The 14570-nt window shown below is 45.4% G+C and overlaps 1 protein-coding gene across 1 annotated transcript; it reads right to left on the bottom strand.

The window, feature by feature from the left end:
• Positions 1–1076: 1076 nt before the first annotated feature.
• On the bottom strand, positions 1077–14126 carry LOC126474417 (trypsin delta-like). Its single transcript, XM_050101886.1, has 2 exons — positions 13716–14126; positions 1077–1424 (listed from the first exon to the last, which is right to left on the bottom strand). Exons 1-2 carry the CDS (start codon positions 14124–14126, stop codon positions 1077–1079), a joined length of 759 nt encoding a protein of 252 aa, XP_049957843.1.
• Between the last annotated feature and the right edge of the window lie 444 nt (positions 14127–14570).

Here is a 14570-nt window from a genome sequence, read left to right as displayed (position 1 = left end):
CTGTAAATGGCTATGTTCGGCTACCTGGAGATCATTTGCAGACATTCATGCACTTCATGATCCCAAATAATAATGGCATGTCACAGGGACACAATAGTTCGCAACTGCTTTGAAGAATATTCTGGACAGTTCAAGGGAACAATTTGGACATCCAGACTGTCTGCCGAATCCTATGGAACATTTATGGGACATAATCGAGAGCTTAGTTTGTGCACAACATCATGCACTGGCGACACTTTCGCGATTACGGACGGCTATGGAGGCAGCGTGGGATAATATATCTACAGGGAACGTCCAACGACTTATTGAGTCCATGTTACCTCGAGTTGCTGCACTACGTCAGGCAAAAGGAGGTCCAGTGCGATTTTAGGAGGTAGCCCATGATTTTTGTCACCTCAGTGTTAATCTTACTCAGAAGTGGCTGTGAATAATATTGGCAGGTAGCATTCCTTTAAGCATACAAGAAAAAGCTTTCCATGAGAGATCCATTGAGATAATGATATTGTGATGCGGATAGTCTGATAACTTTCTGCCAGACAGAACGTGAATCGTAATCTTCCTCAAGCAACGTTCTGCTATATTATCCGTCGTAGAACGCCTCAAAAACTGGTCTAAGCTACGATCAGAGAATAACATGCGTACCTCACGGGATTAGGAACAAGTATTTTGTGGAATTGCCTTGACCTTGATACGATATATTTACCTTGCAGCAGGGCATAAGCAGGGAAGAAACTTTATGACGAGTTAAAGTTGGTTATTTGATGTGGAGCCGAACCTAGATCTTTGAATACTGTCGGTATCAGTCTCGATCTGGCAGACGTACTATTTCACAGACCACTTTGGTACAGACTGAAGTATTCATTCAGGCATCATGTTGTTTTAATGACTGACTTTAACAACAAGTTTTGTTCGAGTTGCATAGTTATAATACATGTCTTTATGTTTACAAGGGTGATAAAATGAGATCCTGTCATTAGAGGTAACAAGTACTTATAGAGCAATTACATGGCTAACAAAAAATTATTTTATTCAGCACTTTTGAAGAAACTTTCATTATCTGTCGTGAGGAACGTTAGCTAGGCACCAGTTGTTTCCCTGATCCAGGTGCGCAGGGCAGCGACGTTGGTGTAGACTTCAGGTATCCCCGGAGTAGCACAGAAGCCCTGGGAGGCGACGCCGAGCAGCGTGGAGTTGGCCACCAGCGGGCTGCCGCTGTCGCCCCAGCACATGCCAGCGCCCTGCCCACCAGCGCAGATCATGTTCTGCGTGGCTCCCCAGACACTGTAGCACGTGTCACGGCCCACGACAGGCACCGTCACAGCTTGCAGCTGCTCGGTAACATCCGCATCGGATGACAGGGCGCCCCAACCAGAGACAGTCACCAGTGCACCCTCTTCAGGTTCCACATCGCCAATGTTCACAGCCTAGTAAAAAGCAATAAGTTACCTATGTGCTTCAATGTCATATACACCATAAATGTAGCAGGTGAACCGTATCACTTGACCAATATCCACAAGCATTTATTCAGTAATATACATATCCAGATGAAAAAAAGAGCAGCACGCAGTAGGGGAGGAGGGAAAAGAAATGAAACTTCATGGGTTCAAAGGCTACATGATGTTATTCAGTGATTACAAAATCTAGTCAAATTTACAAATAAGTTGGCACTATCAGTCTACCTAGCAGTATGACGTTGTATCCCCTCTAGCCTGTATGCATGCCTTAAAATGTTGCATACATGAAGAATTTTCAATCACAAGAAGACTTCAGTTCAGCTCTCCAGCATAACATAACACAAATGACAATAGCTATACGAGAACATCAAAGTATTTTATGTAGTTTACCACATCACTCATCACTGTTAGGAAATCTCAGGAGGGACCCTTGTAGGCAAGTGTGGAATATATTGATACAAGACGAACAATTGTCTGTCATTCAGCATCACACTCACAAGTTGGTGATGAAGATTTGCCTCTCTTGTGGAGAACGTCTGCACGTCTTCCTCGGTCCATTTGGGTGCGATACAGAATAGTGTAACAGCAACTACGACCAACAGTGCCGTTTGCGGCGGAAGGGTGTAACACAATTAATCATTTCCCTTCTGTTGCACCCGCAAATAGAGCGAGGGAAAAATAACTACCTATGTACCTCTGTACGAGCCCTAATTTCCTTTATCTTATCTCTGTGGTCCTTAAGCAAAATGTACGTTAGTGACAATATAATCGTTCTGCAGTCAGCTGCAGATGCCGGTTTTCCAAATCTCCTCAATTCGTTTCTCGAAAAGAAAGTCGCCTTTCCTCCATGGATTCCCATTCGACTTGGGATTCCCGTTTAACTTAACAAACCATCTGGAGTGCTGATCAAACTTACCAGCAAAAAATCTAGCAGCCTGCTTTTCAATGTCTTCCTCTAATCCGATCTGATGGGGATTCCAGACACTCGAGTAGTACTCGAGAATGAGTCACATCGGTGTCCTGTACGTTGTCTCCCTTACAGATAAATGACGCTTTCCTAAAATTGTCCCAATAAACCGAGGCCGGCCGGAGTGGCCAAGCGGTTCTAGGCGCTACGGTCTGGAACCACGCGACCGCTACGGTCGCAGATTCGAATCCTGCCTCGGGCATGGGTGTGTGTGGTGTCCTTAGGTTAGTTAGGTTTAAGTAGTTCTAAGTTCTAAGGGACTGATGACCTCAGAAGTTAAGTCCCATGGTGCTCAGAGCCATTTGAACCATTTTGAACCAATAAACCGAAGTCAACCATTTGCTTACAATTTTTACGTGCTCGCTCCATTTCATATTGCTCTGCAACTTTAAGCCAAGATATTTAACTGACATGTGTCAAGTAGCACATTACTAAAGCTGTATTCGAACTTCCTGGGACTGTTTTTGGCACTCATCTGCATTAACTTATATTTTTCTACATTCTCCTATTCGTCACACCAACAATAAATTTAGTCTAAGTCATCTTGTATCTACCTACAGTCACTCAACGACAAGGCCTTCCCGTATACCACAGCGTCATCACCAAAGGGATCGCTACTCAGCCTGTCTCTCAGAGCTTTTATATATAGAGTGAATAATAGCAGTCCTATCAGATTTCTCTGGAGCACTCCTGACGATACCCTTGCCTCTGATGAACACTAGCTGAAGTTCTCCTGACGCTAGTCAATTCCAGAGAGCTTCTCTTGGGTGCAGGGCAGTTTCAAACAATGCGGAGGACAGTTCTTTCACTAACATCGTTCCCATTCATCGATGGTACGGATGATTCGGCCGGGAAAGTCTTGTATCCTCTCCTGAGGCAAGCTGGTCCGCAATCTTTGTAACTGGTCCTTGATATCCTGGACACTAGCAATGGGACGGTGTTTATACGTGAGCTGATACCACATCAGTTCTATTGAGGATACAAATATGTGGTTGAAGTTAAAATCTTCTGGGTTATTAGGCCACGTCATGTTTCTTGTAAAATGATCGACGATTCGACCCCTCTACTGGGATCCTCCTCAGGATCTTCTGATGTCCACTACTGCTAGAACACTGTCAGAGACGAGTGTAGCGTCCTCTAATAAAGGGGGATTTTTTACGCGATCGTGCTGGAGAAGTGATAGTATTGGTTACAATTCATATGGCTACCATTGGTGGGCCATAGTCATAGGTTAATATTCCCGCTCTGATGCAGAAGAAGGGGCGTTGTTAGCTAATCGCTATTGGTTGGTCGTCATCATTGGCTAGATTCGAAACGGACAGAGCAAGAGAGGGGAATGTTTACCCAAAATATTATTGTCCGCCGAGGTAACTTGCAGCGCGTTGTTTATGCCGCTCATGCACTGCGGCCGTGTATTTACTTCCTTGATGGCGGGGAGCCCCGATAATGGCTCTGAACACTATGGGACTTAACATCTATGGTCATCAGTCCCCTAGAACTTAGAACTACTTAAACCTAACTAACCTAAGGACATCACACAACACCCAGCCATCACGAGACAGAGAAAATCCCTGACCCCGCCGGGAATCGAATCCGGGAACCCGGGCGTGGAAAGCGAGAACGCTACCGCACGACCACGAGCTGCGGGCGAGCCCCGATAACGGAAGGCTATAGCCGTCCTCTCTACTGAAAATACACTCCTGGAAATGGAAAAAAGAACACATTGACACCGGTGTGTCAGACCCACCATACTTGCTCCGGACACTGCGAGAGGGCTGTACAAGCAACGATCACACGCACGGCACAGCGGACACAACAGGAACCGCGGTGTTGGCCGTCGAATGGCGCTAGCTGCGCAGCATTTGTGCACCGCCGCCGTCAGTGTCAGCCAGTTTGCCGTGGCATACGGAGCTCCATCGCAGTCTTTAACACTGGTAGCATGCCGCGACAGCGTGGACGTGAACCGTATGTGCAGTTGACGGACTTTGAGCGAGGGCGTATAGTGGGCATGTGGGAGGCCGGGTGGACGTACCGCCGAATTGCTCAACACGTGGGGCGTGAGGTCTCCACAGTACATCGATGTTGTCGCCAGTGGTCGGCGGAAGGTGCACGTGCCCGTCGACCTGGGACCGGACCGCAGCGACGCACGGATGCACGCCAAGACCGTAGGATCCTACGCAGTGCCGTAGGGGACCGCACCGCCACTTCCCAGCAAATTAGGGACACTGTTGCTCCTGGGGTATCGGCGAGGACCATTCGCAACCGTCTCCATGAAGCTGGGCTACGGTCCCGCACACCGTTAGGCCGTCTTCCGCTCACGCCCCAACATCGTGCAGCCCGCCTCCAGTGGTGTCGTGACAGGCGTGAATGGAGGGACGAATGGAGACGTGTCGTCTTCAGCGATGAGAGTCGCTTCTGCCTTGGTGCCAATGATGGTCGTATGCGTGTTTGGCGCCGTGCAGGTGAGCGCCACAATCAGGACTGCATACGACCGAGGCACACAGGGCCAACACCCAGCATCATGGTGTGGGGAGCGATCTCCTACACTGGCCGTACACCACTGGTGATCGTCGAGGGGACACTGAATAGTGCACGGTACATCCAAACCGTCATCGAACCCATCGTTCTACCATTCCTAGACCGGCAAGGGAACTTGCTGTTCCAACAGGACAATGCACGTCCGCATGTATCCCGTGCCACCCTACGTGCTCTAGAAGGTGTAAGTCAACTACCCTGGCCAGCAAGATCTCCGGATCTGTCCCCCATTGAGCATGTTTGGGACTGGATGAAGCGTCGTCTCACGCGGTCTGCACGTCCAGCACGAACGCTGGTCCAACTGAGGCGCCAGGTGGAAATGGCATGGCAAGCCGTTCCACAGGACTACATCCAGCATCTCTACGATCGTCTCCATGGGAGAATAGTAGCCTGCATTGCTGCGAAAGGTGGATATACACTGTACTAGTGCCGACATTGTGCATGCTCTGTTGCCTGTGTCAATGTGCCTGTGGTTCTGTCAGTGTGATCATGTGATGTATCTGACCCCAGGAATGTGTCAATAAAGTTTCCCCTTCCTGGGACAATGAATTCACGGTGTTCTTATTTCAATTTCCAGGAGTGTAGACGCATTCTTAAAAATTTCAATCGCTTCTCGGACCTCGGAAGTTAGCAGTTAAGTTCAGAAGGAAGACACTGCTATGGATCGGAAGCGAGTAGTGGTGAATCCCTCGTCAGAAGTACTCGATGAAGCAACTGTTCCAGTTCTGGGTAAAGGTCTTCAAAAATGGTTCAAATGGCTCTGAGCACTGTGGGACTCAACTGCTGTGGTCATAAGTCCCCTAGAACTTAGAACTACTTAAACCTAACTAGCCTAAGGACATCACACACATCCATTCCCGAGGCAGGATTAGAACCTGCGACCGTAGCGGGCGTGCGGTTCCAGACTGTAGCGCCTTTAACCGCTCGGCCACTCCGGCCGACGGTAAAGGTCTGAATATCGCAACTACACCGAAGAGAATACCTGTTGGAGAAATCGTAAGTGCCGTCGAAGCATCCTTGTTTAGTCTTCCGAAGGTGCAGGTGGAAGAAGTAAGACAAGATGTGTCGAAAGTTCTACGGAAAACCTCCGAAAAGCAACATATCGGCGCACGAATGGAAATCTATTATTGAACTCAGGAGAAACGAAAGCATCGTTGCAACAAAATCGGATAAGGGGAATGCTACTGTTGTTTTGGACGCTGTGGATTATCACCGCAAGATGGAACAACTACTAGCTGATCCTGTGTATCGCAAGTTAAAAAGCGATCCGACGAGCAGAATCGTTAGTAAAGTGAAAAATCTGATATCAGACTCCAGACTGGACATCTCTATTACGAAGAATCTAACACCTCGAATACCTGTCTCACCCAGAATGTATGGACTACCGAAAATGCTTAAAGAATCGGTTCCTTTGAGGCCTTTAGTCAGTGGGATTAACTCACCGACTTATTTTTTGTCACGTCATTTATTTGGCAAACTGAGGCATCTAGTTGGTAAAAGAAATACTTTTATAAAAGATTCGAATCATTTTTTAGAAATTATACGCACACTGAAGATATCTGCGGGTGACATTCTTGTTAGCTTCGATGTGACATCGTTATTTACTAACGTCTCAGCATCAGATACAATGGAGATCATAAGGAAGAATGTTGCTCCAGATGTTTGTGACTTAATTGAATTATGTCTTCGTTCGAGATATTTTAAATCCAATGGTGAATTCTATGAACACGCTGATGGCCTTGCTATGGGCTCACCCATTTCGCCAGTTGCAGCTGACGTTTTTATGGAACATTTTGAGGAACAGGCGTTAAGTAGTGCTCCTTTGAAGCCTTCTTGTTGGTTCCGCTATGTGGACGATACATTTGTTATATGGCCACAGTGATGACGACAACTTGGAATCAGAGTTGAATTTTTTAGAGAGGACATTGAAGGCAAATGGGAATGATAGTTATTCAATCGACAGGGCTTTTAGGCGGAATACTTATACCGCTGATAAAAATGACTAGGAACCGCCTTCTCACTCCGTCAGGTTACCGTTCGTTTCTGGGGTCACTGACCGCATAAGCAGAATTTTTAAAAAATGGTATTGAGACATCTTTCTTTAGTCAAAACAAAATAAAAGATTTTTTCCGACGGAAAACGGATGCACCTCATTGCCTCCGCAATGCAGGCGTCCATCAAGTGACATGTGACTGAGGCAAAGTGTATATGGGCGAAACGGGAAGAACTATTAAAAAACACATTAAGGAACACGAACGGCACATGCGGCTAAAACAAAGTTCAAAATCGGCAGTAGCGGAACATCATGAGAACTGTGGCTCTGACATCGATTTTAATGACGTACGTGTACTGGCTAAGAAAACAAACAGTTATAGAAGCAAGATTCGAGAAGCGGTTGAAATTTCTAAGAATACATCTAATTTTAATAGAGAGTACGGCTATAGGCTTCCGTCATCGTGGCTCCCCGCCATCAAGAAGCAAATACGCGGCCGCAGTGCGAGTGACATAAACAACGCGCTGCAAGTCACCTCGGCGGACAATAATATTTTGGGTAAACATTTCCCCTCTCTTGCTCTGTCCGTTTCGAATCTAGCCACTGACGACTACCAACCAATAGCGGTAGCGGGAATTTCAACCGATAACCCTTCTCCATCGTAAGTGTGGAATAGTGCCTTTCTATCCAATGACGATGGGCCGCCAATGGTATCCACAGAAGATTAGCTCACAACGCCCCTTCTTCTGCATCAGAGTGGGAATATTAACCTATGACTATGGCCCACCAATGGTAGCCATATGAATTGTAACCAATACTATCACTTCCCCAGTACGAACGCGTGAAAAATCCCCCTTTATTAGAGGACGCTACACTCGTCTCTGACAATAGTGGACATCAGATGCTGAGGAAGATCCCAACAGAGGGGTTGAAACGTCGATCATTTTAGAAGAAACACGACGTAGCCTAATAACCCAGAAGATTTTAATTTCAGTGACAACGGCCACGAAAGCCTGCAGACTTACATAAATATGTGGTTCTTTCTGGCCACAGGAGTGCCTCAAAATCGTGAGGCTGTTCATAGAGGCATGTTCCGTGTGTGAGCAAACACTGTCCCATAGCAAAATACCACCACTACACAGCTGCATACCAGGCAACACATTAAGGATGTCCCTGACCTACCGTTATGCTATCACATTCCCTCAATGAATGCCCGAAGGTACCCGAAGTCATACTCGATGGCTCTCTACACCGTGACACCAGGAGCAACACCACTGTGCCTGTCAACAACAGTGGAGGACTAAGATCTTTCCTCAGGTCACAGCCACACTCTCTGACGATGGTCATCCGGAGTAGTACAGAACGTGCTTCAACGGTGAACACAATGCGACGTTATTTATCAACAGTCCATGCTTCTTGGTTCAAATGGCTCTGAGCGCTATGGGACTTAACATCTGAGGTCATCAGTCCCCTAGAACTTATAACTACTTAAACCTAACTAACCTAAGGACATCACACACATCCATGCCCGAGGCAGGATTCGAACCAGCGACCGTAGCGGTCGCGCGGTTCCAGACTGAAGCGCCTAGAACCGGTCGCCCACACGGCCAGCATGCTTCTTGGTCACAACACTACCCAAAACGCAGCCGCTTCTGTTGTGGCGCTAATGGCAAACTATGCATGCGGCTGTAATTCTTGCTGCTCTTAGTCTCTGACTAACGCCGTAGGATGGCACAGATATAGCACGGAGTCCATCACTTGCTCTCAGGTGGCATGAGAAGGGATGATGTGCTTGGTGCACAATATGGTGATCCTCCTTTATGGCGGTCATTATTGGACACAGGAACCTTGGCGAGTATGTTTCCCTCACATCCCCATGTAGTCCAACATCGGGTCACTCTCACAACTGAATGCCCCACAAATCTCTCTGTTCCGCGATTCGCCCTGTCCTCAAAATGGAGACACGCAATGATGCCCCTTTCAAAACCTGTCGGGTACTGATAATGCTGTCTCACAAAGGTATGCAGCATCTCCGTGTCTTTCACAGTGATCACTCAACACTGGACGCTGTTCACACCCCTTATTTACGCTTTCAGACCTAGTGACAACACTAAACATGAATAACACTAATGCACACTTGTAGCTGTTGTATCTGTCACAGAGAATTGGAAATCTTAATTACTTAGACACTTGCCGATGGTCTTTATATGTACGAAGTTACGTTGACATCCGACCATGTGTTTCTTTTTTTTTTTTGTCAGTCAGTGTGTTCTGACTACTCTGTTCTATTCAACATTTGTCTGTGATGTAAAAACATTTGTCATGTAAATCAACGAAAACTTTCATATGAAATCATGGCTGTTGTCAGCCTGTATATACAGGGTGTTACAAAAAGGTACGGCCAAACTTTCAGGAAACATTCCTCACACACAAATAAAGAAAAGATGTTATGTGGACATGTGTCCGGAAACGCTTAATTTCCATGTTAGAGCTCATTTTGCTTTGGGCCCCATGTTCTTCCACCTACGCTCGATGGAGCATGTACATGATTTCATACGGGATACTCTACCTGTGCTGCTAGAACATGTGCCTTTACAAGTACGACACAACATGTGGTTCATGCACGATGGAGCTCCTGCACATTTCAGTCGAAGTGTTCGTACGCTTCTCAACAACAGATTCGGTGACCGATGGATTGGTAGAGGCGGACCAATTCCATGGCCTCCACGCTCTCCTGACCTCAACCCTCTTGACTTTCAGTTATGGGGGCATTTGAAAGCTCTTGTCTACGCAACCCCGGTACCAAATGTAGAGACTCTTCGTGCTCGTATTGTGGATGGCTGTGATACAATACGCCATTCTCCAGGGCTGCATCAGCGCATCAGGGATTCCATGCGACGGAGGGTGGATGCATGTATCCTCGCTAACGGAGGACATTTTGAACATTTCCTGCAACAAAGTGAAGTCATGCTGGAACGTTCTGTTGCTGTGTGTTTCCATTCCATGATTAATGTGATTTGAAGAGAAGTAATAAAATGAGCTCTAACATGGAAAGTAAGCGTTTCCGGACACATGTCCACATAACATATTTTCTTTCTTTGTGTGTGAGGAATGTTTCCTGAAAGTTTGGCTGTGCCTTTTTGTAACACCCTGTATATTCGAAGGAAGTTCGTCGAAAAATTTTGAGAGTTATACATCACACGTTTCTGCGTCAAAGTTAGATTCATTATGGGCATCAAAGATAATTTTTTTCTTGACGATTGTTTCTGTGAATATCACTGTTACTCTCAAATTCGAATAAATCAGTAACGATAAAGTTCATCAGTGAATCAGTATGTTCTGGTTACGTAATTAGTATATCCCAGTGAATGAACAGATCATAACAAGATATAAGTGAACAAAATCATTAAGTAATTCCATTTCTCTTCTGTAAAACGAAAATGTTTTCGTTTAAATGTTAAATTGCTCGAAAGTATTATTATCCAATGCAAAAGACACAAAATATTTTCATATATTGATTCCATAACCCAGACCATTATTATGGATAAAGAAACACTATCATAAAATTATCTTCCATAAGGATAGAAGCTGAAGCAATGATTTAAAGTTATCGCCACGGCCAGGACTTAACCCCGGATCTCCTGCTTGCTAGGTAGATGTGTTAGCAGTCACGCAACGGCTTTGAGGCTTCAGCAGCTGCATGTACTACCTATGGCCAGCGCCCTTCCTGAAACAAACGTCAATTCAAACCTGCAGGCCATTTTCCCCTTCTCGTATTGTCAATATGATCAAGGCTCTCCTACACTGCAAGAGCACCACAGCTTTGCACTTAATCGGGAAATCCTGCCTGTACCCCAGGTATAGGTGATCTATTGATCTGATGCAATAACGTTGTTCCAGAGAGGCATGTGAGTCTCATTGTCGGAGAGCTCCGTCAATGGTGACGATGTGAGAAGGGAAAAATAGACTGAAGGTTTGAACTGTAGTTTGTGTTAGGGAGAGCATTGGACTTAGCAGCTACAGTAACCCCGACGCTGCTGTGATGTGATGGCTAGCATATTTGCCTAGTAAGCAGGAAATCATTGCTCGCGTCCTGGCTGTGGCATAACTTTCAATTCCTGCTTCAGTTTCTATACCTACCTAACAAAAATCTGAGACGCATATGTCTCCGGAAAAATATTATTCCATCACATCAATGTATCATAAAGTTTTGTGGGTAGGCTACAGGTTTTCTGTAACTAAAATTTTCATCGACGTACCCAACCCAGACCTATTAATAAAAGTTCATATATTCTTTCTTGTTGTTATTGTTTTGGGCTTGGCAACAAATGGTTGCACAATCTGCAAAAATAACTAACTGAAAGTTAAATAACATTATATATCCTTCATGTAGAGCAACAATCCATGACTGAACTGTGTGAAATGCCATTTGAATTCATCTTCAAGAGGATGATGTGAAATTCCTCTGTGAATTACCTATACAGTACAGCATTACATTCTGCGTTCTTCTACTTAAGTAACAAGTAAGTTAGAAAAATTATACACAAGCTGGTCCATTAGAAAGTAATTTTACTCACACAATGTTATGCACAATGTAATTAAATGCTTTTAATACTTTATTGTGACTCGGCGGCGTATTTCATACAGTCGGGCAATCTGGGTGGCCAAATCATTATCTCGAGTTGTCCAGAATGTTCTTCAAATCGGTCGTGAACAGTTGTGGCCCGCTGACATGGCACGACACATTGCCATTCATAAAAGTTCTGTCGTTGTTTAGAAACATCAGGTCCATGGATGGCTGTAAATAGTCTCTAAGTGGCCGAACACTCCTATTTTCCGTCAATGATCTATGCAAGTACAATCCACACTACTATGGAGCCACCACCAACTTGCACAGTGCCTTGTTGACAACTTGGGTCCATAGCATCATGGGGTCTGTGCTACACTCTAACCATGCCATAGCTCTCTCCAACGGAATCGGGACTCATACGACAAGGCCCTAGTTTTCTAGTCGCCAAGGGTCCAACCGATATGCTCACGACCCCAGGAGAGGCGCTGCAGGCGACGTCGTGCTCTTAGCAAAGGCACTCGCGCCGGTCGTCTGCTACCATAGCCCATTAACGCCCAAATTCTCTGCACTGTCCTGCCGGATACGTTCGTCGTACGTCCCATATTGATATCTGCGATTATTTCACGTAGTGTTGCTTGTCTGTTAGCACTAATAAATCTACGCAACCGCCGCTGCTCTCGGTTGTTAAATCAAGGTCTCGGCCACTGCGTTGGCCGTTGTGAAAAGAAATGACTGATACTTGGCGTTCTCAGCACACTCTTCCATTGTGGATCTCGGAATATTGAATTCCCTAACGATTTCCAAAACAGAATGTCCCATGCGACTAATTCCAACTACTATTCCGCGCTAAAAGTCTGTGAGATCCTGTCGTGCGGCCAATCTACACGTCGGAAACCTTTTAACATGAATCACCTGGGTATAAATGGCGGCACCGCCAGTGCACTGCCCTTTTGTATCTTGCGTACTCGATACTACCGCGGTCTCTAAACGTGCGTATCGCTATCGAATGACTTTTGTCACCTCACTGTGTAGCACCCTAATTGGTGATCTCTGAAGGCATAAAAATTTTATTATTAATTCGTTCTACATGTAAATTGTTTGCTTAGTAAAAGATTCCTCCATTTCGAGACAAATATTCGAGAATGGAAAGAAATAAATTAATGCTAGTTTCAAAAAACACTTTGATCTAATAGGACTTGTCTTACAACGGTAATCCTGGAATGAGACCTTGACTTCCAAAGTGTGAAAATAAAAGAACAAACTTGAACGTTGTGCGTCTGCAGAACAGTAGGCTTTTCTCATCATCAGTTGGTTTAAATTTAGAAGTAGTCGCAGTTGCTTTTTTTTTTGCGATATCTAGTGATTTAGTTTCTGCGACATCTCATGAGAAACAAAAGTGCTGTTATGTCATTTCAGCCGAAGATCGACAGATTATTTAGCAAATTAAGTTATGTGTTTCGCTTCTGTAGTTTGGCACTGGCGTATAAGTACCGCGAAAACATCGAATGGTAAGGGTTCGGTCATTTTCTTTTAGCATCAAACAGCTTCGTAACGACAGTAGTCCTGTACAAGTTTTTCCTTCTCATGATCTTCTCCACAATCGAAGGGTAATTTCATTTTCGGATCCATAACTGATGATGTATTTTTCTTTGTGAGACAAAAGTTCCACACCAACACTTGCGAATCCTGCTACGGTCCTCAAACTAGTCGCAGGAAAATAAATATAAATTATTCAAATGAAAACAGCACATTGGAGCTGTGGAACTTCTATCTGCGAAGAAAAGTTTTCCTTATTGTACAATAAAATGCAGCTAAAGGGATATCACGTTAGTATGTTACATGCATCACTTAGATGGCAGCAGCAGTTCAGGCCGCTTTGCACATTCCAACGACAAAGAGCAATGGCATATTATATAACTGAATTTACTAAATGTACAATCGCCCGTATAATAAAATATTATTACAATTTCTTTTCCATATCTATGAAATTTACCTTTTAATAAATACACAACATTCATACCACTTCAAAATTGAAACAATTAAACACGTTTTGTAGACAGTCTGCTGATGGGAAATGTCTACAGTTTTTAAGACGCACTACATCCACGGTCCTCTACATGTGATTCTTTTGCACTCTTCGAAAGCCGAGTTCTCAGTCAGAGACTCCCTTTGTTAGAGGTAATTGCAGCAGCATACCTGAACGTTAGGGCCGAAGGTGAAGGAGCCAGATATGGAGACGGCAGCGATGTCGCAATCCCCTGTTCCGTAGTCGAAGGCTTCGTTGAGGTGCGCAGCAGCGATGCCGTAGACGGAGCCGCCGCTTTCGCGCGTGGACGTCCCCGCCCTCACGAAGAACAGCGTTATGTCTTGGAAGTAGAGGCAGTGAGCGGCCGTGATCACCCAGTTGAGGCTTATGACGGAGCCGCCGCAGTAGTGGGCGTCGAGCTGCTGCAGCGACACCTGCCACGGGTACTGCGAGATGTCGGCGGGCTCACCTCCTATGATGCGCTGACCGCGGACGCGCCCCAGCCAGAGGGGCGGCTTGGCGGGGGGTGCGGCGTAGCAGGCTGCAGCCAGCAGGCACAGGACGGCGGCCGCTGTAAACATGACTCTGGCGCGCCGGTAGCCGAATAGCTTTTTATAATCGTCTCTTTTATCTGTTATCTCTAATTGTCTAGGTCAAAGTGCTGTTTTCATTCTCATCAAGAACAACTCTAGAGGCACTCAAACCTGATGAGGATGACGTCATTAACACTGTCGAATCGTAGCGCAGAAGTGAGGAGAAACAGAGAGACAAAACGTTTTAATTATCATCTCAAAAAAATCGAACTACAGCCATGAAACTTGGTGATGTTTGTACTCATCCATTTGTTCAATGTTCAGTCTTTATGCAGGGTGTCCAGTATCAAAACGCTGTACAAAGAGAACCACTACTCAGAACGACGTCAAATTTGAACCGCGTATTACTATTGACGCAGGGGGAAACCACATGGTACAAAAATTTTGAAAAAAAAGCAACAAAAATTTGACAAATACATGGCGTTGTAAGCG

This window comes from Schistocerca serialis, chromosome 4, assembly GCF_023864345.2.
Source record: "Schistocerca serialis cubense isolate TAMUIC-IGC-003099 chromosome 4, iqSchSeri2.2, whole genome shotgun sequence".
Classification (NCBI taxonomy): domain Eukaryota; kingdom Metazoa; phylum Arthropoda; class Insecta; order Orthoptera; family Acrididae; genus Schistocerca; species Schistocerca serialis.
This window is presented reverse-complemented; position numbering and strand designations above follow the sequence as displayed.